The sequence below is a fragment of the Rhinoraja longicauda genome, chromosome 7 (genome assembly GCF_053455715.1).
Source record: "Rhinoraja longicauda isolate Sanriku21f chromosome 7, sRhiLon1.1, whole genome shotgun sequence".
Classification (NCBI taxonomy): domain Eukaryota; kingdom Metazoa; phylum Chordata; class Chondrichthyes; order Rajiformes; family Arhynchobatidae; genus Rhinoraja; species Rhinoraja longicauda.
The window spans coordinates 43853317-43880630 of NC_135959.1; the positions used below are offsets into that span (position 1 = coordinate 43853317).

At 41.6% G+C, this 27314-nt stretch overlaps 1 protein-coding gene across 3 annotated transcripts in view; it reads right to left on the bottom strand.

Moving 5' to 3' along the window:
* Positions 1–27314, bottom strand: part of wasf3b (WASP family member 3b) — a 66874-nt gene that overhangs the window by 25686 nt on the left and 13874 nt on the right. For 2 of the 3 annotated variants that reach the window (XM_078402407.1, XM_078402405.1), the window contains exons 2-3: positions 21772–21930; positions 3440–3574 (exon numbers count right to left, since the gene is read on the bottom strand). In XM_078402407.1, the coding sequence (XP_078258533.1) occupies positions 3440–3574; positions 21772–21904 (268 nt within the window). In that variant the 5' untranslated portion in view covers positions 21905–21930. The remainder of the gene's footprint in view (positions 1–3439; positions 3575–21771; positions 21931–27314) is intronic. The other variant, XM_078402408.1, reaches the window with a different exon arrangement.

A 27314-nucleotide genomic window follows, 5' to 3' on the forward strand; every position in this document is an offset into this window, starting at 1 on the left:
GCCCATGTCCCCCCCCCAACCCTACTCTTTTTCTCCAAAGATGTTGCCCGAAACCGGTGAGTTACTCCAGCACTTTGTGTCTATCTATAGTATCTGCTATATCTCCTGATGACATTTTGGTCTAATGAGTGTGTGAGATGCTTGTGCCTATCTTCGTTTTAAACTGCAGATGCTCGTTTACACCGAAGATGGACACAAATGCTGGAGTAACTCAACGAATCAGGCCTTATCTCTGGAGAAAGCAGAGATCAAGCGCAGGCTGGGCGACTGTTTCGCTGAAACACCTATGCTCAGTCCGCCTTGGCCGACGAGATCTCCCAGTTGCCAAATATTTTAACTCCTCTTCCCACTCCTTTACTGACCTTTGTCCTTGGATTCCTCCACTGTCAGAATGAGGACACACGCAAATTGGAGGAATAGCACCTCATTTCGCTTGGGCAGCTTTTTACCCAGCGGCATGAATATTGATTTATCTAACTTCAAGTAACCCTACATTCCTTCTCTCGCCATCCCTCCCTCACCCTAGTGCTCTTGCTAATTTCATCGTTTATATTCCTTCATTATCATCTCTTCCCCAGTCAACAATGGACCATTGTGGGCTCCACCTTTCCCAAGTTATCGATGCACTCTGCTTTGTTCTGTACCTTCCCAAACCTCTAGTGTCCCCTTCCCTATCTCTCACCAGAAATGTCACCTATTTGTTTTCTTCAGAGATGTTGCTTGACCTCTGAGTTACTCTAGCATTTTGGGTCTACTTTAGGTTCAATGACACAGATGGCACTGACTATCAGGACAGCAACACAATGAATTCCAATATTATAACAACTATTTCATGCATCATATCAAATATGAATTCTTACTCATGTCTCTTCTGAACTGGAACGTGCCATTGAGGACCATGAGTATCACTGAAACTAACATTTATGCTTTGACTATAAAACACTGCAGGAAAGATCGCATAAAAACTCAGCTCCATCCAATGTTTAATCCAAGAGGCAAAAAGCAGCATGGTTAAGATCAAATGTGGTTTTATAAAGGATAATGAGAAATTGTCTATTTTAGCAGGAAAAAAAGCAATGAAACTGGTAAAAGATTGAAGGATTCCAAGATGTAGAGGGATATAGGTCCTAATGTAGGATTCACTAAAGGCAAGTAGGAAAGAGCAGCAAGTAATTTGGAAAGCTAAGAATGTTAGCATAAATTGCAGTGGAAAATACAAAAATAGGTAACATTATGTTTCAGTTATAAAGAGGGCACGGACGAGATGATTTAATTGACATCGGCCATCAAGACAATCTTGTATTGAGTATTGTACTTATTTAAGGAATGTAATAAATTCATTGGAAAGCGTTCAAGGAAGGTTTATTGGACTGGTAGAATGAATGTCAGATTTCTTATAGGAAATTGTTGGATAGGCTGGGACTGTATTCAGTTCAATTGAGAACAATACCAGATAATAATAAGGATCTAGGATACATGCCAAAATCTATTACTAGCTGAAACATACAACGTGCCCGACAATAGGGATTATGGAGAAGATGTTCCCTCTTGTGGATGAATCTAAAACTTGGGGTGACTGTTTAAGAATAAGCAGTTCCCATATAATACAATGTCAAGGCAAAATTGTTTTTCTGCGAGAGTCATATGTTTTGAACTCTCTGCCTCAGGACAGTGGAAGCAGAGGCTTTCTATATATTTAAGGCAGAAATAGTTAGATTCATGATAAGCGATTCTTGAAATCTTACCAGTTAAGAGGGAATAAAGTTATGATAATCATACTGAATGGCGAAGCAGGCTCAAGGGATGAAATGGCCTGTTCTTATTCGTAATTTCTATGTTTGTATGCATGCTTATAGATTCTGCATAGAATCATATACTATTGTGACACAAGAGGAGCTTTTGCTTTAAAAAAAAAAAACATTCCTTGGTTATTAACCTGGAAATAGTTTACTCTTTAATAGTCTATCCAAATCCTTCATGATTTTGAATCCACTCTGCAGCCCCTCCCAATCTCCCCTTAATCTTTTCTATTCTAAGAATGGGGTGGGAGCTGCTTTACGTCCTCGTCGTCCACCCTGGGTAGTTCCACGGAACTGGCAACATTTGCAGCAAAGCAACTACAACGGTACTCTGAAGCACCAATTGCCACTTTTGATTGTTGTAGTTGACATATGAAAGAAAGATTCTAAGAATTACCCCGGTTTCCCTGATATTTTAACTTGACATTAATAACTGTTAATTTGCATCATTCTCATAATTCACGGTCCCAGTTTCATCCTTAAGCATTATTACCAGAATTAGACAATTCATAATACAAGATGGAATTTAATTAGTTACCTATAAAGATTTATCACAAACATCCTTGCTTTTGTACTTTATAACTGCATTTATAAAATATAAAAGATTCCAGATACTTTTCAACTTGCCAGCTTCAAAGATCAGTGTTGGGCTATCCATAATTTCCTCTGCTCCTGAAAACCTTTATAAATTGTACTAATTGCACAAATATTTAGAAATGATTAATGATGGAATATGCATCCTATTACACTAGATTGCTTAGGGGAGGTTGTGGGAACAAGAGACTCAGATGTTGGTGTTGTGATTGCCGATCGAGGAATGGTGGGGAAGGATTGGGTGACTGCTGGGAATAAGGAAGCATGATCTGTGGGGAGGGGAGGCAAGGAATAAATAGGTAGTTATGGATCACAAGCTTTTAGGTTGGGCAGGTCACAAAGGAAAGTTAAGTAAATAACTAACAAGGGGCCGACCACATCAGGTTCCCATTGCTGGGCTCAGAAAGGTCCCTTTTGAAATGTATGAAAAGCAGCCTCACAGGTACTTTGAAGACCTGTTACTGAAGGAAAGGCTTGTGAACTGCATGGCCCATTCCAAGACAAAGGTCTCAAAAGTGGCAGGTGATGAGACACCACTGCCTATGTTCAGGCCCTCTGTACATTGTGGAATAGACACAAGGAGGAACCTGGAACAAAAATCATAAGCTTCACGAATCATTCGGTAAGTTCTTGACTTTCATTAATGATTTAATTTTTATTGAAAATGGACTGTGTTTCTGCCTTTTCAAAACATATAAAAGTGGGTTAACTTAATTGTTTTACTATTAAATTCACATCTACTTACAATTCAAAAAATGAGTACATTTATATTCAATGTTTCCTTTTAACAGAGAAATATAATATTTGAGAAAGATATGGACAGATTAGCTTACTATTTCCTGGTACCAGAGGGTAAGTAAATAAAAACAGAGGCAAAATATGCATAATTAATTTGCAAGAATCTGAGTATTGTAATCTTGGACTTTTAACAGTAAATTTTTTTAAAAGCATAATTACATATCTATTGTCAAGTTACTAATGGAAAAGATATCAATTCTTAACGTAACTCAATAATCATCACATTAGCACAGAGAAGAATTATTTACCTTCCTCCACGGTAGAGTCCAATTGAGTAACTTTGACTGCCAAACGATCAATTCTATCTTGAAGAGAGCTTGCTCGGATGTGGAAGTTGTTGGCTTCATTAAACAGTTCACCAAATATGTCTTCTGCATGCTTGCCTGAATGTTTAAGGTATAGAACAGGTTTAAGAAAAAAAGGAAAACCTATGATGCACAAAAATAATATACAAATTATGCTGAATCCTTTTGAAAAAAATGTATTTATGGTTTGAGTACAAAAACATCAATCTTCAGTATATTACTATCACCAAAAAAATAATAAAGACAGTCTAACCATTGCATCACACACAATTGTAACAAGGAACAGTAATATACAAACTAATTGTTAGAGGGAATTTTGTACTTTACCCGTACTCTATATCTGCCTTTCTCAGATAGGCACAGATACAAAATAAAACAACTCACGTCAGTGGTGAGTCTATTGAACAAGTCGGTTTAATAAAGACCTGAGCGATGTATATCAGGAAGCAGTGTGAGCAAGCTCAAACTACTTCAAATCCTACAGTAACTGTAGGATTATTATACCCTCATGACACAATGGTTACCGACAGAGTTGAAATGAACAATCATTTATCAGTCTGAAGAAGGGTCTCGACCCGAAACGTCACCCATTCCTCTCCCGAGATGCTGCCTGACCTGCTGAGTTACTCCAGCATTTTGTGAATAAATCGATTTGTACCAGCATCTGCAGTTATTTTCTTATAATCATTTATCAATGTCTCCCCAAAGTTAACTTAAATCTTGTGTTCCTGTTGTTTAGAGATCTCCCACTCATATATCTAACATGTAGATATCATAAATGTCCAGATTTCCCTCGCCAAATGGAATCCTCTCGTAAAAGGGGTCATTTGTTAACCTTTGGGAGACTTATCTGCTAAACACAGTGACCAAGAGCAGCTTTGTAATGCAAGATTGCAACAAATAAGAACCGAGACAGAACTACAAAGGACTACAATGCCCTCCATAATGTTTGGGACAAAGACCCATCATTTATTTATTTGCCTCTGTAATCCACAATGTGAGATTTGTAATAGAGAAAAAAAATCACATGTCACATTATGCACATTGTCAGATTTTAATAAAGGCCATTTTTATACATTTTGGTTTCACCATGTAGAAATCACAGCAGTGTTTATACATAGTCCCCCCATTTCAGGGCACCATAATGTTTGGGACACAGCAATGTCATGTAAATGAAAGTAGTCATGTTTAGTATTTTGTTGCATATCCTTTGCATGCAATGACTGCTTGAAGTCTGCGATTCATGGACATCACCAGTTGCTCTACCAGGCCTGTATTGCAGCCATCTTTAGATTTGGGGGCTAGTCCCGTTCCGTTTTCTCTTCAGCATATCAAAGGCATGGGTTCAGATCGAGTGATTGATGTGGCCACTCAAGGATTTACCATTTTTTAGCTTTGAAAAACTCCTTTGTTGCTTTAGCAGTATGTTTGGGATCATTGTCTTGCTGTTGAATGAACAACTGGCCAATGAGTTTTGAGGCATTTGTTTGAACTTGAGCAGATAGGATGTGTCTATACACTTCAAAATTCATTATGCTACTACCATCAGCAGTTGTATCATCAATGAAGATAAGTGAGCCAATACCTTCAGCAGCCATACATGCCCAAGCCATAACATCCCCACTACCGTGTTTCACAGATGAGGTGGTATGCTTTGGATCTTGGGCAGTTCCTTCTCTCCTCCATACTTTGCTCTTGCCATCACTCTGATATGTTAAACTTCGTCTCATCTGTCCACGACCTTTTTCCAAAACTGTGGTTGCTCTTGGCAAACTGTAACCTGGCCATTGGTCTTGTGCCCATTAGCTAAAATTTCTGCCTGAACTATGTAGTATTTACCTTTTTATTTTAACTGCCTCTTACTCCCTCCAAATGTTCTATCTCCTTACTCTCCACCTTTCATTCTTCCATCAAAGTATCTAACCCCAAGTGCATGCTACTCATCTTCTCCCCTCTATGCATCCTTTCTGCAACTTCAACTTTTATTCTGATTGAAATACAAATATAAACAGGCATGTCATAGCATCAGAATGATATGCATTAAAAAAAGATTGGTATGAATAGTTCCAGTCATAAAAATATATCTTTCCCCCCATATACTTATTCATCTTCTTTCATTCACCTAACCAATGTAATCTTGACTTTCAATACAGATAGAAAATCCTTGGATATTTTCTTAACTCTGAGGACATCAGCAATAAATGATAAATCATAGCTTCACACATCAGATATTCCAAGAGTAAATTCTATCTCTTCCAAAGTCAGTATGTAAAATTTCCACAACCCCTTGCTCTAAATCTATTGCATTCTGTACAGTTTCTCATTCTTAACCACTCAATGACTGGAAATAGTCTGTTTGTAATAGAAGACAATGATAGCATTTAAAAAGGAGAGAAGCTACACAGACACGTGTTGTCGGGAATTTTGAGAATTATAAGGAAGATGAATAGGTTATATAAGAAAATAACTGCAGATGCTGGTACAAATAGAAGGTATTTATTCACAAAATGCTGGAGTAACTCAGCAGGTCAGGCAGCATCTCGGTAGAGAAGGAATGGGTGACATTTCGGGTCGAGACCCTCCGTCTGAAGAGTTCCTGCTGAGTTACTCCAGCATTTTATGAATAGGTTATAGTTTGGTTAACCATGGAGTTCACATACTGGGGAGCATGATGGGGAAATGGCCAAGATAGAATGTAGTTAAAATAGCTAAAGCTGAAACATTCTGCTGAGAAGCTGGCTTTCTTATCTATAGGGTGAGGATAGTCCCTCGCAGTTCTGTCTGGGTTCTTATCTGTTGCAATCTTGCATTACAGCTGCTTTTTATTACTGTGTTTAGCAGGCAAGTCTACCAAAGGTTAACGAATGCCCTCTTTTACGGGGACCCCATTTGGCGCGTAGAATCTTGACATTTATGGTATCAACGTGTTAGATATATTGGACGATTTTCAAAACAACAAGGAACGTAAGATTAAAGTTAACTCTGGGGATAGACAAAGATGAAAGGTGTAAGATTTGAGAAGTTTTCCCTCATTCTGCAAGCAACACCAAACCAAAGAACTGCAGTTTGGACATTTTAAACGGGAGACTGGGGCTGATAGCGGAGAAAGGCTGCGGTCAGTTTACCAAGGGATGTCACAATCCGTGGGTCCTAAGATGGCCGTAGGACCTCGTGACCAGCCACAAAAGCAAAAACCTTACAGCCCAGTCTCTAGGTTTCTGCAAAGCCACGTCCAGAACAATGGATGGATATTGGCCATGCAGAAACCTGCGAAACCAGGTCGAAGTCCAGACACTGGGGCGCTGACATCAGCATACTCACAATGCCCCAAGCCGACCTACACAGTTAATCTCGTTAAGGGGGCACAATAGCCCATAGAAACCTACCTGGTAGGTGATGGGAAACCAGTTAAACCCATCACCTCGCAACGAAATACCAATTAACACCGTCTGGCCATCCCCGGTACCCCCGGACATAACGCAGGACAAAGGGAAAACTTAATACATATCTTTTAAACAAAGAGATCCCGAGATCTGGCGGGAGATAGGACGGGTCAGAATAGTATAACTGGCCACGACTTTTGGGTTTTAAACTCAAGAAGAAATACTGTAAGGAAACCTGCAAGGAACGCAAGCCAGGAGGAAGACGAAAAGACAGGCAAGAAAGACACGCTCGCAGCAGGGACAGCAACGCTCGCAACGACTGGCCAGGAACGCAAGAAACGGAAGGAAGAAACTCAGAGGACAAGCACGACCCTCACGGAAAGCAGCGGAGAAGCAGCACGAACAGCCAGTAACCCCAGTAATAGCCCCATGGTGAGCATGTACCCCGATCCTGCACATCCTGGACATAGTTTTAGTGTAGAGGGGAGGGTGGTTTGAATAAACGTGGGTGTGTAAATGAATATGTGTTGGTCAATTTTGCGATGTGTCGTACGTTCCCCATCTTATAGTCAAGTATATGTCTAATAGAACTGTGTCTAAGTATTCGTGTAGTTATGCATATGTCTTTTAGAACTGTGTCAAAGTATTCGTGTAGTTATGCATAAGTCTTTTAGAACTGTGTAAAAGTATTCATGGACAATAGTCCCAAGTGCACAATAAAAGCCTTTTCCGTTTAAACCCTGGTCTTCAAATCTGGTCTGGTTGAATTTTTCTGCACTATAAACGCTCCTGCATCTAAGTCCAGTGTCTAGAACCGTAGGGGGTGAGTGGGTCGAACCACTCACAGGGAACCAGTGTGCGAGGTCTGGTCAAGGGACCAGAGCAAGGCACGGGGACCTTAGGTCGGGCGAAAGCTCGGCGCAGAAAAACCCTTACAGATAATGGCGACCACGAAGGGACACTGGCAGCAGGACGATAGTGTACCAGAAAAGGATTTTAAAACTAGGGATGTAATGGACGAGCGCATTGCGGACTATGTTTTTAGCAAGGTGAATATCACCAAACAATCGATGTGTGGTTTGTTAGAGGACAAGCGCCCACTGGATGCAGCGATCCGGTGGACGGCCAGTAAAGCCCACAAGAAATCTGTAGAAAAGGCGGTGTGGCTGACCTGCTATAAAAAGCAGGTCCAGCTCTTGGACCGCGTGATTGTGGCACAGGCAGCCCAGATCAGGGACCTTCTTGAGGAGGTAGAGGAGAAGGCCGCGGGTGGGCACCAATTGATTGAGGCTCTGGACTCTTTAAACAAGGAGCGCCGGGTCGTGACCAACCGCCACGTGGCTAGGGTAGAACTCATGGAGTGCCAGATCACTGAGGTCATGCTAAGTGAGGGCCAGCTCAGGGAACAGTGCGCTTCCCTGAGCTGCCAGCTGGAGACCCAGGAAGAGAACCTTAAGGGAGTTAGGGCAGCATATAAGATGGTTTTGGAGGACAGGTCGGAAGGGGCCGACCACGGGGCCTGCCTGCAGGAGATAGAGGGTCTGCGGGGTGCTTTAAATAAAGCAAGCGGGCTGGTCTGTTTGAAGAACCCCCCAGCGAGCCAGTCGCTGGCGGTTGCGAAGGTCCCGGTTCTGGTCCCCAGAAAGACCATGGTGGCTTCAGCCCCCAGACTCCGCGATCCCCCTAGCTACGAGGCATCCTGGAAAAAGGGTAGTGTAGGGGAGAGAGAGAGAGAGGAGCTCCCGGTCGAGGACTCGGCACCGGCGCCCATGTGCCCGGTCCTGGAAACCAGACGGGGACCTACCATGCTGAATGGGGACGCCGGACCCATTCAGAGCGAGATCGTGGTGCCCCACAGCTCCCAGCAGTTAAGAGCTATGATCGGGCATGTAGCAAAATTGTCTGAATCATTTCAGGGAGATAGAGCAAACCGCCGCAATCAACGGTTGCGACGAGGGAGAACGGGCAAAATTGTTGCTGTTCTCCCTGGACAGCTCGATCCTCCAATGCCTCTCAGATGAGAGTAAAAGAGGGACCAGGACCTACGATCTCCTGCGGGACGAGGTCCTGGAAGTTTTGGGGATGGGCGATGAGGGTCCATTTGCCCGATTAGGGAAGACCCTCCAGATGGAGGGAGAACCCGCAAGGGTTTTTGCGGCGCGACTGTGGTCAGTATACCAGAGCAGTTACCCGCACGTCCCCGCGCGGGATGTCCTGGTCGGGAATGGGAGAGCCCAGTGGCTCCGATGTTTGGTATCAAACAGCTGGCGGCCGTCAGGGAGCAGGCGAAAGCCTGGTTTGATCCCACAAATAGTACAGAGGAGGCGGTTTTGGACCGTCTCACGGTAGGGTATAGGAACACCCGGGGCACGTCCACCCGACTCGTAAAAGGGAAGGTGCACGTAGCGGAGGCTACTGCACCGGCCCAAAAGAAGTGGCGACAGGAGGGTAACCCTACCGCACAGTCCAAGTGTTTCAGGTGTGGTAAGGTGGGACACTGGCGGAAGGATTGCAGGGCCCACACCAAGGAAGATAGGGTTGGCACCACCCAGCGCGCCGAGGTCCCAGTTAAGCCCGAGATTATTGAAACAATGATCGAGGTGATGCGGTCCCTCATGGCCGCACAGGGGAAGATGGCAGTCGCTACCGGCTCCCCGGGTGCGGGGGGGGGGCACTGGACATTCCCCAATGACATCAGCCCGCGCAGCCTGCCTATCTGTGTCCTCTCCGCTACGATGCGTGGAAGAGGCCGCTTGTGGAGATGGTAGTGGAGAGGCAAAGGGGCAATTATCTGTTGGACATGGGGGCTTCATGCACCGTGGTCCACACAGAGGAACCCTTTGACTCTCCCCTGTCCACAGGGGTCCCTTTCGCACTGGCGGGGTTCACAGGGAAGGAACAGGCTGGCGCGCGTTCCATCCTGCTGTCCATTCACTTGGGAGCACTCCGCACCACATGGGAGTGTATCCTGATGAAGTGGACAGAAGGGGGTGGGAAGGGGATTAGGGGAAAAGAGGGGAAAGGGACTCTGTGCACCATGAAGCCGCCCGAGGGTTACGACCTCGAGCGCATGGTGGCGGAGGTCCCGGCCGAACTGCAAGAGTGTGTGGAGAACAACCTGAACGCGTTTGCGACCCACAAACACGATTGTGGTAGGGTAGGTAGTTATAAGCATGGAGCACAGGGGTCAAGCACAGGGGCCAGCCCTGTGAGTGGGGACTCACAGCCAAGGATGAGGCAGGTCACGCAGACAGGCAAGGTTGCCTGCGTGAGGGGGGAGGACATTCTCCAGGAATGGAGAGTCTCGCGTTTTGGGTGGGATTCAGATGAGGAAGAGCCTGATCAGCTCGACCAGGGGCTGGATCCCATTACGGAGGAAGAGGAGTCGGAGAGGGACGACAGTAACGTTCTCGACTCAAGCACCAGGAAGGCGTGGGTAGCGGGCGAAGGCTCACCACCTGTAGGTACAGGCAGGGTGAGTCAGCTTTCTGACTTGGGAATCCTAGGAACAGCAAAGGAGAAGGGATTCCAGGAACATAGAAAATTCCTAGAATCTGGATCATTGGGAGAGTAGCTTCAGGAGCCCGTTCCAGGCTTAGGGACCTCGGGGAATATGAGGCAGTGTAATGGTCCTGTTTCAAGAATTTAAATGCCATTATTTTCCTTCTCAATATTTTGGAGTCAAAAATCAACAGGTTACTTTTTTTGATCAAGTCAAGTCAAGTCAAGTCAAATTTATTTGTCACATACACGATGTGCAGTGAAATGAAAGTGGCAATGCCTGCGGGTTGTGCACAAAAAGAATTACAGTTACAGCATATAAATAAAGTTAATAAGTTACTATTAGTGTCGACAAAAATTTAGTCTCTGGGGTTATAAAAGTTGACAGTCCTGATGGCCTGTGGGAAGAAGCTCCGTCTCATCCTCTCCGTTTTCGCAGCGTGACAGCGGAGGCGTTTGCCTGATCATAGCATCTGGAACAGTCCGTTACTGGGGTGGCAGGGGTCCTTCATGATCTTGCTTGCTCTGGATCTGCACCTCCTGATGTATAGGTCCTGCAGGGGGATGAGTGTAGTTCCCATGGTGCGTTCTGCCGAACGCACTACTCTCTGCAGAGCCATCCTGTCCTGGGCAGAGCTGTTCCCAAACCAGACTGTAATGTTGCCGGACAGGATGCTCTCTACAGCCCCAGAGTAGAAGCAATGAAGGATCCTCAGAGACACTCTGAATTTCCTCAATTGTCTAAGGTGGTAAAGGCGCTGCTTAGCCTTGAAATGTACAATTTCAAGATGCCCAAATGTCAAAATACAGTTTGGTCAAAATGAATTGATGTAGTTCTGCAGTTTACCTAAATTCACAATAGTTAATATTTACCAAAGTTAATCTCTTGTCTGAAATAAAATCAAGTAAATAAAAATGAAGGAAATGCACATTAGGCAGGAAATGGTGTTGGGTAGACTGATGGGACTGAAGGCTGATAAATCCCCAGGGCCTGATGGTCTGCATCCCAGAGTACTTAAGGAGGTGGCGCTAGAAATTGTGGATGCATTGGTGATCATTTTCCAATGTTCTATAGATTCAGGATCAGTTCCTGTGGATTGGAGGGTAGCTAATGTTGTCCCACTATTTAAGAAAGGAGGGAGAGAGAAAACAGGAAATTATAGACCAGTTAGTCTGACATCAGTGGTGGGGAAGATGCTGGAGTCAATTATAAAAGAGAAATTGCAGAGCATTTGGATAGTAGTAACAGGATTGTTCCGAGTCAGCATGGCTTTACGAAGGGGAAATCATGCTTGACTAATCTTCTGGAATTCTTTCAGGATGTAACTAGGAAAATTGACAGGGGAGAGCCAGTGGATGTGGTGTACCTTGACTTTCAGAAAGCCTTTGACAAGGTTCCACATAGGAGATTAGTGGGCAAAATTAGAGCACATGGTATTAGAGGTAGGGTACTGACATGGATAGAAAATTGGTTGACAGACAGAAAGCAAAGAGTGGGGATAAATGGGTCCCTTTCAGAATGGCAGGCAGTAACTAGTGGGGCACCGCAAGGCTCGGTGCTGGGACCGCAGCTATATACAATATACATTAATGACTTGGATGAAGGGATTAAAAGTACCATTAGCAAATTTGCAGATGATACAAAGCTGGGTGGTAGTGTGAACTGTGAGGAAGATGCTATGAGGTTGCAGGGTGACTTGGACAGGTTGTGTGAATGGGCAGATGCATGGCAGATGCAGTTTAATGTGGATAAGTGTGAGGTTATCCACTTTGGTGGTAAGAATAGGAAGGCAGAGTATTATCTGAATGGTGTCAAGTTAGGAAAAGGGGACGTACAACGAGATATGGGCGTCCTAGTGCATCAGTCAGTGAAAGGAAGCATGCAGGTACAGCAGGCAGTGAAGAAAGCCAATGGAATGTTGGCTTTCATAACAAGAGGCGTTGAGTATAGGAGCAAAGAGGTCCTTCTGCAGTTGTACAAGGCCCTAGTGAGACCGCACCTGGAGTACTGTGTGCAGTTTTGGTCTCCAAATTTGAGGAAGGATATTCTTGCTATTGAGGGCGTGCAGCGTAGGTTTACTAGGTTAATTCCCGGAATGGCGGGACTGTCAAATGTTGAAAGACTGGAGCGACTAGGCTTGTATACACTGGAATTTAGAAGGATGAGAGGAGATCTTATCGAAACGTATAAGATTATTAAGGGGTTGGACACGTTAGAGGCGGGAAACATGTTCCCAATGTTGGGGGAGTCCAGAACAAGGGGCCACAGTTTAAGAATAAGGGGTAGGCCATTTAGAACTGAGACGAGGAAAAACTTTTTCAGTCAGAGAGTTCTGAATCTGTGGAATTCTCTGCCTCAGAAGGCAGTGGGGGCCAATTCTCTGAATGCGTTCAAGAGAGAGCTAGATAGAGCTCTTAAGGATAGCGGAGTCAGGGGGTATGGGGAGACGGCAGGAACGGGGTACTGATTAAGAATGATCAGCCATGATCACATTGAATGGCAGTGCTGGCTCGAAGGGCCGAATGCCCACCTCCTGCACCTATTGTCTAAGTATTTCCTCTCAATCTACTTTAGTAATGAAAACAATAAAACTCTCAAACCATCACAGGATGAGGGAACACCCTTCTATTCCTCTAAGAGGATCAAATGCCAGGGAAGTCTGCAAACAGCTTATGATCACAATGCATATATATTACAAGGTGAAAACATTCAGTTGAAGCCGTAGCTAATGACAGAAATACTCTTAAATAAAAATAATCCCAGTGCTATTGGTGAACATAAAATTAAAAATAAATTTGCACTACATTATCATGAAATTTCTAATTTATTAATAAAATGAACTTACTTTGCATAATTAAAATGTGATTTATTGGGGACAAAATCAAAGCGTGGAAAAGCATATTTCCAAAGGAAATGGCAATTACATTTATCAAGGCTATTTTAACAAAATAAACAACCAGTGACGTATTCAAATAACTGGAAATTACATTTTGCAGCCAAATTGTTCATGTCGGTTTCTAATAATACCAAGTTAAAATAATCATATTTTGATGAAAACAAAACTTCTGGAAACACTTGAGTCATGAATCCTCTGTGGAGAACAAAGGTTTACATCAAGAACAGCACAGTGGCACAATCAGTGGGGCTACTGCCTCGCACATCCACGGATTTCGAGCCTGACCTGCAGACCTCTGTGCGGTGTGTACAAGTTCTCCTGCGACCAGGTGGGTTTCCTCAGGATGCTCCAGTTTCATCCCACACACCAAAAATGAGCATGTTGGTAGGTTAATTAGCCACTGTAACATAGCCTTCGTGTGAAGGTGAGTTGATAGGAATGCGAGGAGGATACTGTGGAATTATGGCAGAATTTGTATAGAAGAGTGCGTGTGGACCAAAGGGCCAGATGTTGCCTGTCTTCCCGAGTGTTTCTAACATGTCTGTTTTTGGTTCAAATTTCCAGCAATTTTGGTTTTCTTTGCAATTTATTATATTGAAATGTTCCTGTTTAAAGGAAACCGAAATGAAATGGGTGCACTAAACTCTAACATACTATGACATGGTGTGACAGGATGTGGATTCACTACCACAATCTTTGAACAGTTAACATGAAGGGCCCTCTGCATAATTACAATCCTATCATTTTCCATTTCTCAGTTCGTTACTCTTGCTGCATTGGAAAATCCACAATCAGAAACCATGTACCAATGCATGGTGACCTTAGTCTTCAGTAGCAATTCACTCTTTCTCAAAGCTATATTGGTCTGTATTCTTATCTTTCATTCATAGTCTGCTCAATTTTTATCCGCATCTGAAGTTTTCACAGAAGTCTTTAGTTCGTTGTGTGTGTCAACAACCAATGTGCCACAGAACCACATGAACCAATTTCCCCAGGTGCAATCAAAGGCTGCATTGCTAGAATGAATGAAGCATCAGGGACTTTGCTCCCTCCCTCTAGCATCCTTTTGGCCAATGTACAGTCCCTAGAAAATAAGATTGGGCTTAAGGGCAAGACAGCTTTATCAAAGGGATAAGGGAATGCTGTGTACTTTGTTTCACAGAGATATGGATTACCCCAGCTCTCCAGACTTGGCCCTTCAGCCTGAAGGTTTTTTCATCCATCCCATGGGTGGGACGGCATCATCAGGAAAAGGGAGAGGTAGCAGTGCCTGTCTCATGATAAACACTTCACAGTACACGGACTTGGTGCCCTTGTCCAACTCCTGCTCTCCAACCTGGAAAATCTAGTAATGAAGTGTCATTCCTTCTACCTCCAAAGGAAATTCACCACCTCCAGCAGCGAGTATAGTACATAGTTGATCAAGGGAAGCAGAGGAGCAACTTTGTGACTTCTTGGTCTCAGTAGATCCGGTAATGATAGAAAATGGTACTAGAGCCTGGAATCTGTTACCTCTATGTTCTAGAACAGCTTCTTCCCATCAACCACCAGGTTCTTGAGCCACTCTGCACAACTTTAACCATAACCCTATGGATTTGTATGTTGTCTTGCACATTTATAGTCTGGTTTACCTAGTATAACTGATCATTTATTGTATTTTTATTTATTGAGTTGCTGCATTTAATGTGTCTGCAAAGCAGCAACAAGAATTTCATTGTTCCAGTCGCGGTGCATATGATACTGAACACTTTTGACTCCTGGCATGGTGATTCATGTCATTTGGTGCAAATCTGACACGAAAAATACACCATTGGCACAACATTTAATTAACTATCACATGTGTCTGTAAAAAATTCCAAGCAGGTCATATTCAACTAGAAAGTCATAAGACACATTTTACTCCAAAAAAGATTTTCATTTACACAGCCCAGAAAATAAATTAGCACCTCACATCCACATTTGTAAGCCACAGTTCACAGTGGCAAAGATTTGCCTGAAAGACTAAATCTGGCCCATGGCAAAAGAAAACAATTCCCAAAGCAATTTATTTTCCTCAAAAGCCACCAACAGCTTCACACGGGCAATACACTGCTGTGGTAAACCAAGCATGTAAGTTTTGTACAAATTTCAATAAACATCCCCAACCACTTTCTGTTCCTTCTAGATAGATATAAAGCTATGAATTATGAAACAACTATCTTTAAAAACAAGAATTGTTCCATTTAAAGACTTTTATTACTATGATTAGTTTTGTGGCTTTCAACCTAGTTCTGTATGAAGTCCTAATAATAGTCATCAAGCAACCACAGTTAGAGCTACAGTGTCATCAATATTTAACTTTACATCTCAAACTTTCCAAATACCCCAGACAAATTCCTTAACAAAATATTCATCCAGATTAATATGAATTATTATCAAACATGTGCGAACACCCACATCTTTGTCCTTGATGCTATCTAATCTTGGTTGGCATCTCAGTCAATTTGAAGTTGAAATACATTGGTCTGCTGCCTGATCCTGCACGCTAAATCTAGGAGCGTTCAATGCACCTTTCCAATTTAAAATATTTTAGAAAGCATTGTGTAATATGCCTTTGGATGTCTTGCAAAAGGCACAGCACAAGGTGCAAGACATCCTTCAATAAGGCCCAGAAATTGAACTAAAATACTCAATTTTCTCAGATTATTTTTTCCGTTTTCTGGCTCATAAAATCCAAATTTTTAAATAAACTGTTGGGGCCAATTTATTTCTGATCTTACTTTTCTTCAATGTGAAGATCGCAGAACATAAAACATACAAGAGTACAGCACGAGAACAGTCCCTTCTGCACCAACTATGATGCCAATTTAATCTAATCCATCTGTCAGCTCCTGGTCTATTTCTATCCAAGCCTAATCTAAATGCTTTCTTAATGTAGCTATTATATTTGGCTCTACCCCTCCCTAGCAATGTGTTCCAGGCACCTAACATTATAAAAAAACATGGCTCACAAATCTCCTTTAAACGTTACCCCTCCACCTTAAAGCTTTGACTTTTAATAATTTGACATTTCCATCCTGAATGAAACATACAAAACTATAATGCATCCTGGCAGAGTGGAAATGGACAGCGTATTTCATCTTGTGCAAGAACTTCGAACTAGGAGGTCACTACTTAAAAACCAAGGAGCTCTCATTTACGCCCATTTTAGACGGATGAGGCCATTTTTTTTCTCCACTCAGAGAGCCATGAAGTTATGTAAGGTATCACAAAATGCAGGTCAGGCAGCATCTAGGAGAGAAGGAATGGGTGACGTTTCGGGTCGAGACCCTACTTCAGACTGATCTGCCTGACCTGCTGAGTTACTCCAGCATTTTGTGATACCTTCGATTTGTACCAGCATCTGCAGTTATTTTCCTACGCAACATGAATTTATGGAACTCACTTCCTCGGAAGGCAGGGCAGTTGAATCTTTGAATATAAAGATTACTGGAGCTACACAGGAATGTGAAATTGACGTTTAGAAACAGAAAAATAGGTGCAGGAGTAGGCCATTCGGCCCTTCGAGCCAGCACCACCATTCAATATGATCATGGCTGATCATCTAAAATCAGTACCCCGTTCTGGCTTTTCCCCCCATATCTATTGATTCCTTTAGTCCGAAGAGCTAAATCTAACTCTCTCTTGAAAACATTCAGTGAATTGGCCTCCACTGCCTTCTGTGGCAGAGAATTCCACAGATTCACAACTCCCTTGGTGAAGACGTTTTCCTCATCTCAGTCCTAAATGGCCTACCCCTTATTCTTAAACTGTGACCCCTGGTTCTGGACGCCCCCAACATCAGGAACATTTTGCCTGCATACAGCCCGTCCAATCATTTAAGAATTTTATATGTTTCTATAAGATCCCCTCTCATACTTCTAAATTATAGTGAATAAAAGCCCAGTCGACCAATTATTTTATCACAAGTCAGTTCCGCAATCCAGGAAATTAACCTGGTGAACCTACGCTGCACTCCCTCAATAGCAATAATGTCCTTCCTCAAATTAGGAGCCCAAAATTACACACAATACTCCAGTTGCGGTCTCACCAGTAGGACGTCCTTGCTCCTAAACTCAAACCCTCTCGCAATGAAGGCCAATATACCATTGGCTTTCTTCACTGCCTGCTGTACCTGCAGGCTTACTGTCGTGAATGATGTACAAGCACACCCAGGTCTCGTTGAACCTCCCCTTTTCCTAATCTGACACCATTCAGATAATAATCTGCCTTCCTGTTCTTGCCACCAGTGGATAACCTCACATTTATCCACATTATATTGCATCTGCCATGCGTCTGCCCACTCACCCAACCTATCCAAATCACCCTGCAGCCTCATAGCATCCTTCTCGCAGCTCACACTGCCACCCAGCTTTGTATCATCCGCAAACGTGGAGATGTCACATTTAATTCTCTCGTCTAAATCGTTAATACATATTGTATATAACTGGGGTCCCAGCATCGAGCCTTGCGGCACCCCACTGGTCACTGCCTACCATTCTGAATTGGACCTGTTAATTCCTACTCTTTGCTTCCTGTCTAACAACAAGTTCTCTATCCATGTCAATACCCTACCCCCAATACCATGTGCTCTTATTTTGCACACTAATCTCTTGAGTGAGGCCTTGTCAAAGACTTTTTGAAAGGTCAGATACACCACATCCATTGGCTCTCCCTTATGCATACTACCTGTTACATCCTCAAAAAAATCCACAAGGTTAGTCAAGCACGAGTTCCCCTTCATAAATCCATGCTGTCTTTGACCGATCCTATCAATGCTTTCCAAATGCGCTGCTATAACATCTTTAACAATTGACTCAAGCATCTTCTCCACTACTGATGTAAGGCTAACTGGTCTATAATTCCCCGCTTTCTCTCTCCCTCCTTTCTTAAAATGTGGGGTTACATTGACAACCGTCCAGTCCACAGGAACTGATCCAGAGTCGAGAGAACATTGGAAAATGATCACCAATGCATCCACGATTTCTAGGGACACCTCCTTGAGCACTCTTGGATGCAGACCATCAGGCCCTGGGCATTTATCTGCCTTCAGTCCCAACAGTTTATCCAACACCATTTCCTGACGAATGTGGGTTCCCTTCAGTTCCTCCCTCCCACTAGATCCTCGGTCTCTTAGTATTTCTGGGAGATTGTGTCTTTCTTAGTGAAGATAGAACCAAAGAACTCAATTAGATCAGCCATGATTCTATTGAGTGATGGAGCAAGCTTGATGAGCAAAGTGCCCTACCTCTGCTGTTAATCAGTACATTCATATACCATCTATCATGACATGTTAGAAGTATTTGTAAAAAAACATGTAGAGTGGAGGCAGTAAGAATTATAAAGCTTCCTGACGTGAAACAGTTACGAATACATAAATAGATTTTCTACAATTTGAAAAAAATATTGTTGTATGCTCAAATAACCAGCATTATTCTATTGAATAAAATACTCAATTGGAGCATCTTTAAAATTATCTATTGTTGTTGATCTTTTCCATTTACAATTTAGTATGGATTTGGAAATATTAAGGAACAGCAAAAATTTTGAACTTGTAGTTTCTCTTTAGATGCAAGAAAACTAACAATAATGTCCACATGAATAAACCATTAGCAACACTAAATTACAATAGTGTATATATTTATCAATCATCTTAAGGAATGTTGCAAGATAGTAACCTAGAATTTGGATGCATTAAGGCAAATTGGAATGAAAGAGATTTGACTTGGGTTAAATTGTGCCAGCAATCAGTTCTATGCACCAATTACCTAAATGCATAACATTTTCCAGTATCAGGTGCATATTTAACAATGTCAATAATTTGTCAGCAGACATTTCCTCCCTTGCCAGCTTAAATAAAAGCTTTTATGTACAACCCACAACCTCTTGAACAGTTACAGCACAACTGGGAGTACATCTAGGTACTCTACTGCATTTACATACATTTAATGGGATTCTTCACTGACATTGAGAGACATAACTATACAGCAGCAGAAAGCTGTGCAGGCTGCTCAAACGTTTTCCAAGGTTCACAGGGCTTGTTTCCCACACAATTTTATTCCTGTCAAATTCATGCAACAAGAATCTCAGTAGTAACATTGCTGTGACAACATTGTACTGGAGACATCAGCGTGGCAATGACCATTCATACAGGTTGGTCAGGACCTGGAGGCGAAAGCAAAATATGCCCATCTGTGAAGTGACAACTTCCAGAGTCTTCAGAGATGCCATATCCTAATCACACTGCTCGGAAGAGGAATGCATTTACAGCCTCTGATTTTCAATGCTGTCATCACATGGAAATGTGAATTGCTTCAGAATCTTTAAGGGTGGCATGGTGGTGCAACGGTAGGGTGGCTGCCTTACAGCACCAGTGATCCAGTTCAATCATGACTACGGGTGCTATCTGTATGGCGTTGGTACGTTCTCCCCGTAATCTGCGTGGGATTTCTTCGGGAGCTCCAGTTTCCTCGCACACTCTGAAGACATACAGGTTTGTAGGTTAATTGGCTTGGTAAAATTGCAAATTGTCCCTAGTGTGTGTAGGATAGTATTAATGTGCAGGGATTGCTGGTCAGCATGGACTCAGTGGGCCAAAGAGCCTACTTCAAATATCAATTTCCACATTAAAAGGATTTTCCAAACAGCCACCGGAGGTAGCTAATCTGTCAGCTAATTTGCTGCTCACCACTCCATCAAAATGGTCATCCAGGCACTGTATTGACAGATTTTGATATTGGTGAGAAGTGGTATCTCAGGAATTTGGATTTGCAGCATTACTAGACTGCTACGAGTACGCTCGAGTGAATATCAAGGCTCCCCTTAATATGCAAGAAATTATCAAGGCTCCCCTTGATGATTTCACCAACAAGAAAGATTTCTACTCCCTCAATATTCAGGTGGTTTTGGATCACCAGAAGATTTTTCTCTATGGTGAATGCAGCAAGCATTTGCAGAACCTGAGGTGCAAACCGTAGAGCAACAGGAGCAAGACTACAAGGAAGGCAAGCAGGAGATGTCTGCAAAACACCAGCAGCTTAATCTTCTAAAAAGTGGAAAGACAAGGGGGGGGGGGGGGGGGGGGTGGAGAAATACAACAATAAAGAGATTTTTTTCAGAAGAAAGCTCCAATCCAGACAAAGTGAACCTTTCCATGCTCTAGTTCCTATTGTCAACATAATTCCATAATTCACTTGTAATTAGTTAAGAGAGCCCAGGTAACACACCATAACCCCTCATCTCCCCCTTTCAGGACCACCTGCACAGATATTTGTACAATTGTACATATCAATTAAGGAATCCCTTTTTCACTCAACAGTTTTCAATGGCATGAAACTTTTGTAAAAATATGACACATATCTGTGCCTCATTGCAAGGAACGGGTTTCTCGGAGCTGTAGAAGGAAGCTGGAGCCATGTCCTTCCTTCTCGCATTTATCTCCCTGATACCAATGTCCAAATCTCTTTCAGTAAATCCAAGGCTACTCTCTCATTTTCTCGTGGCCTCTGTCTCTTTCATGGCAGTCACTATGTGTGTTATGTGAAAAGTGTCTAGCTAGCATAACAAATGAGACATTTCCCTGATTGCTGAACAAAATGGAGTAAACCAATCAGTTTCAGTTTCAATGAGGAACTTGTCTATAGAGCAGCAGCTTTTTTTAAAGAAATAAAATCAAACTTAATGAAAATCACATTCCTCATTTAAAATAAATGTCTTTGTTATAAATGAAATCAAACAGCGGGAGAGGCGACGGCGACTACACCTCCCGGCGGTCAGCGCTGCGGGGACGGGAGGGGGGGAGGGAGGGGGGAGAGGAGAGGAGAGAGAGAGAGAGGGGGGGGAGAGGAGAGAGGGAATAGGGAATAGGGAATACGCCATCCTATTACAGTTTCAGCTGTCTTCTTTGCAAATTTTTATAATTGATTTTTGGAAAAGTCAAATAGACATTAATGATTTAGTACACCAACTGATGAAAGCCAATTTCTCAGCAAATCTATTTTTACCATTGTTGATCTCTACAAATATTTTACGTGTAATATCTTACTGCTAGTGGAATTTGAAATCAGATAATTTTAATTTTCATATTTCTCTTTTTTTTTAAATAACAACATGTGGCTTTACACTGAGTGAAATCAAAGTAAAAACACTACCATTGCGGAATGTGGATTTCTTTGCCCGTCACCTGATGTGATCAATATATCCCATGGGGAAATGCAATTACTACAATTCATCAAAACCGCCTTATAACTTTATTTATCATAATAGATTAATTTCTCCTGTTTTAGTTGAAAAATCTACAAACAGATACTATGGGCATCTGACAATCAAATTAGAAAAACATTTGTTATTGAGATTTAGATGGGTAGTTTGAGACACAAAATATCTGTACAATGCAAACAAAAAACTTCAAATAGTTTGAACTATCAAAAAGACTGAACTCTACAAATGTAAAAAGAGAACAGGCTTCTACACTTACTGAGACTGCTGAGCTGACGAATGATAGCCGCTAGTGTGTTGTTTGTGACACACTCCAGTTCACTGTTAATTCCTTCAGGCAAAGCACCATGACAGAGGAGCCTGGGTTCAATGTTCCTCTTTACTAATGGCATGTTTCCTTGTGAACATAAAAAACTACCTGATAAAAAGAACATACATTATTTAATAAGGAGACATGATATTATTTTAAATTTATTTCATTTGCCTACTATATCTTATTACTTAAATATGTATACAAAGTCAAGTGAAATAAAATTACTTAATCTTAGAGCATACGGTACAAAAGAGAATTAAATTATATTTTGTAAATGTAAATTGCGTTAATTCCAATATTATAAATGAGAAATTTAGCAATGAACATAAATATAAAAGCTAGGGACAAATCTTGTAATGTCAACTGTTAAGTCACTGTTTGGTTAAAACAAAAGGCTGCCGGATTAAAGTATTATGACAAAAAATATGGTGACCTTTTTAACTATTAAAGCTAATTATATCTAGCCAGTGGCACTCTCTACAAGTGATAAAAGCTTGCTTGATACAGAAACATCTGTGGATCAAGAGACAAATATTGTAAAATAAGCACACCTAAATAACTAGGAAGAAATGGCTACCTACGTAATAACCAGCAATGTATTTCAACACAAGTAGCACCCAATATTTTTAAGCAAATCCAAAAGAAATGATAATAAGACATTGCTGAGCCTTTTGATGCAATGATATCACCATTGTTCATAACTTTCCCTTACAAAAAAAATTAACATTGGGCAAAAACCACAAAGAAACAGGACCCATTCAGTTCCTAACAGTACATCGCCCAATTAAGCACATCTCCTACTTCTGTGCAGCAATTAAAGAAAGGTCAGTTCTTCCCAGTGGCAGCCAGAAACCAGTCACATGGAAGTGGTGGAGGCTGCAATGAATAGAATGATAACCTGAATTTACTGAAAGAGACCTAAATTTTCTTAACAGTGCAATAAATAGCAGGGGATCGGTCCTCTTGGTAGAAGACCTGTTCCGCCCAACATTGGAAAAGACCATAAAGACCACAAGACTGTGGCTCTAGCTGTCTCTCCAAAGTACAAGATTCCTCATCAATTTGAGAATCGCCCAAATAAATCTCATACATTTACAAGCTATGTCAAGGGAAGCTGTGCATTGCTGAAAACAGTCAATTTGTGCTATTTTATACATTGATCTGGGATCCACTTATTGCTGTAGTTGCTGTCCTGGAAAGAAAAATATGAAGGATTATTAAATGTAATCGGGGCTTTGTCATAGGATTGTAGACAAATTATTTGTGTGTCTAGAGTGTAATCTTGTCTTCATCGGAAACATGTCTTTTAAGAATTCTATTTTAGCCTCTTCAATTGATGCCTTCCTCCTTTATTCTTATGCGAGACAAGGGTGGTGGTGTTTTGATTTAACTTAACTGAACCTCCTGCTCTTCTTGTTCCTGCTGTTCTTTAGCCTGGCCTCAAATTCTCAGGAACTAGCCTCTGGAACCAACTCCTGCCTTGAATCAAAGGGCAACAAACAACAATGGGGTCCACGTATCTGGAAGGCACATATGCAGATGACTCTGGACAAATGGATGCTGCAGAGCCTTGCTGACCAGGAATCTGTTTCGATGACCAAGTGCAGGTAAGGGAGGAGCAAGTGAAGGCAATGCTGTGCAAGCAAAAGCTACTATTCCTCTGACTTTTCTCTACATGTTACACATAGTATCACCCACATGCAAATTGTCAGCATTCAGTCCTCATTCTTTAGGAAACGGGGCTTCCCCTCTTCCATTATAGATGAGGCTCTCCCTAGGGCCTCCTCAAAATCCCGCAGCTCCGCTCTTGCTCCCCCTCCCCCCATTTGTAACAAGGATAGAGTCCCCCTTGTCCTCACTTTCCACCCCATCAGCCAGCGTATACAACAAATTATCCTCCAACATTTCCATCACCTCCAACGGGATCCCACTACTGGCCACATCTTCCCATCTCCTCCCCTTTCTGCTTTCCGCAGAGACCGTTCCCTCCGTAACTCCCTGGTCCACTCAGCCCTTCCTACCCAAACCACCCCCTCCCCAGGCACTTTCCCCTGCAACCGCTGGAGATGCAACACCTGTCCCTTTACGTCCCCCCTCGACTCCATTCAAGTACCCAAACAATCTTTCCAGGTGAAGCAGAGGTTCACCTGCACCTCCTCCAACCTCATCTAATGTATCCGCTGTTCCAGATGTCAACTTCTCTACATCGGCGAGACCAAACGCTGGATCGGCAATCGTTTCGCTCAACACCTTCGCTCAGTCCGCCTTAACCAACCTGATCTCCCGATGGCTCAGCACTTTAACTCCCCCTCCCAGTCTAACCTTTGTCATGGGCCTCCTCCAGTGTCATGGTGAGGCCCACCACAAATTGGAGGAACAGCACTGCATATTTCGCTTGGGCAGCTTGCAGCCCAGCGGTATGAACATTGACTTCTCTAACTTTCGATAGCTCCTCTGTCCCTCTCTTCCCCTCCCCCTGTCGTCCTGTCTCCAACTATATCCTTTCTTTGTTGCACCCCCCGACATCAGTCTGGTCTCGACCTGAAACGTCACCCATTCCTTCTCTCCAGAGATGCTGCCTGACCTGCTGAGTTACTCCAGCATTTTGTGATACATGTACATTGATGATTCACTCTCTCTCTCCCCCTCTCAATATCCCCTCCTCTACAATATTTGATTGCTTGATGAACATTAAATCATAGATGTTCCCCAACTTTCATGTAAAAAAATTGGGATTTTGAGCATTCATCCTCAGTCCCTGTCACAAATTCCACACCTGCACATTGACCATATCAATGGTTGTGCTAACTGCGCACAAAGCGAGTTGCTTTAAGATCCTCAAAATGAGTTTACAAAACTACATAATCTCCATTTTAGAGAATCCCTGCTTCCAGCCTCATAACATTATTAATCTGTGAAAATAATGGTCAGCAAAAGGCCAGATGATCTACCAAGACTACACCATACTTGCATACCCTTGGAATTATGACTTGATATTTCCCGAATGCCTCTTCATTCCTCCTCTGCACAATGCAGCAAATAATTAGCAGAGGCAAAATGTCATGGTGAGGACTAGAGACTTCTTCAATTCTCTCAAGTAATCAAAATTCATCTAGATTTAAATTGATCTTGTATATGTTATGTTAATCCATGTACAATGGATGACCATAAGGCTTCAAACTTCAGTTAATTCTTTATACTTTTTGCTGATGTTAACATACCCGCTGTTCTGATTCAGCATTTATTTACCACTGTTCAGCATTTATTTACCACTGAGACAACATTGCTAAAAATAGATTTTTCAAAATTCAAGCCCATAAAAGATCAAACTGACTAGCAACAATTAAGACATAAAATGTTTGAATGACAGGACCATGGAAATGCTTGTGGCCAGTGCAATATCCTCTGTAAATCATTGTGCCAAAAAAACTCAGAATCCTAAAAGACAAGATCACCAAATTAACTTTCATTCTTTCGTGGTATTTACAATAAATATTTTCAGGAATAGCTGAAATTATACCGTTTGTTCTTAATCTGCACGAAGTTCAGGAACTTTTATTTATGCTTGAAACATTATCTCTACACGACAAGGCAGAATATATGAAATTATTTACACCCCCAATAAAAATAAATCTGTTTCCTTAGTTTTAGAAATACTAAAAAAGGTTTCCACAAAAAGCTATTTTAATCCATTTGACCGCAAATCGTAGATAAGTGTTTATCTGCTATGAAACACAAATGATAACAGGACACAATAACAGGAAGTCAACTGGAATTTTCAACTGTACAATCTGTAACTTGTTAAAAATAACTCAATAAAATAGCAAAGCTTAAAACTATTGTTTATCCTACGTTTATGCAATATTTCATGCAATTGTGATTATAGTCCTCAGAATTCGGACAGATTAACAAGTAAGAAATATTAATTTTATATTTATTGTGTTCACTGCACTGAAGTTTTATTTTCTGTGTCAAAAACAATAAAAAGTGTAAATTTCTTAACTGTGTCGATAACAATAGTTAATTAAAACAATGGCTTTAAAAAGGTAACAACAGGCTTCTTTTATTCCACACATTATTTTGAATCATATGTAAATTAACTCACCACAATGTTTACAATCATTCTGAAGTTGACGTTAAAGAAAACTAATTTCTTAAATATGATTGAGTGGCCACTGGTTGTGTGAAATTCTTCAACTTACACTTTAGATCAATTACCTGCACTGCCAAATTAAATGTTCCATTAAAAGAAATGTTTTTTCCCGCAACATAAAGGAAACCAACGTTTTATGCTTTAAATAATGTATGAATGTATGTATGACTACAATTGCTAACAGATCACCCTTAAAGGATAAGCTAGTTTGCCCCCGATTTAAAAATTCAATTTATTTGTAGTTTTTATGTCATAAATGTGATTTTCGACAGAGATAAATCCTTTAGGAAATCAGTTTAGAAATCTGTGTAATTTTTTGGAGCCATTTCTCTGTACATTTTCTATTTCCATAAAATCATAAAGCTTTTTGGGTCAAAGATGACATATTATGAAAAACTGTAATATAATCAATTAATTTCCTATAGCAGTCTCCATATCATTTAAACAATTGTACCTTATACCTATGTAAAATAATGTGTACATTGGAACTAATTTTGGATCGATAAGTATGGATACTAATATATATATGCAACCCAGCATTGCACACACGAGTCTGGTTAAAGTTCATATCCGTGCAAAGTTGTTAATGCTACGAGACAGTGCAAATTGGCACATATTACAAACTGTTTTGCACCACTGTCACAAGTCTACAGACATTTTCACAGCACCAGAGAAGCAGAATATCACTTTAAACAGTAATTTTCAAATTCTTCATGGTGGTAAAAACACCATTACCAAAAACCTCACCTTTTCTGCCACTCAACCTTATTACAGTAGCTAAAGCAGGGCTGCCTCAACAGAGCAAAAATGAAACTTCCCATCATTCAAACAACTACAAACTTAGAAATATTAACTTTAGTATCACTTACATCTTGAATTTATCACAGAGTTGGTTATGATCCAAGAACAGTCGAACTTTACACTTGTGGTTACATAATATGACTATGGCATTAAATCGTGCTGCCTTGTCCAAATTACAATGACCATGTCATACTATAAATAATGCAAGGAAACTCAACACTAGTTTTGGCAATGAATGCATTTAGAATCATAAGTCATATCGCACATAGCATGGAAACAGGCCCTTTGGTTCAACTCCTCCATGCCAACCAAGATGCCTCATCTAAGCTAGTCCCATTTGCCTGCATTTATATCCCTCTAAATCTTTCCTATCCATGCACTGGCCCAAGTGTCTTTTAAATGTTGTTATAGCAGTTGTCTCTGGCACTCATTCCATATACCCACCAAACCACCCCCTGTGAAAATGTATTGAAAAATGTTTACATAGATACTACTTTTTCCTTTAACAAATAAATAATTGGCTATTTAATAACAA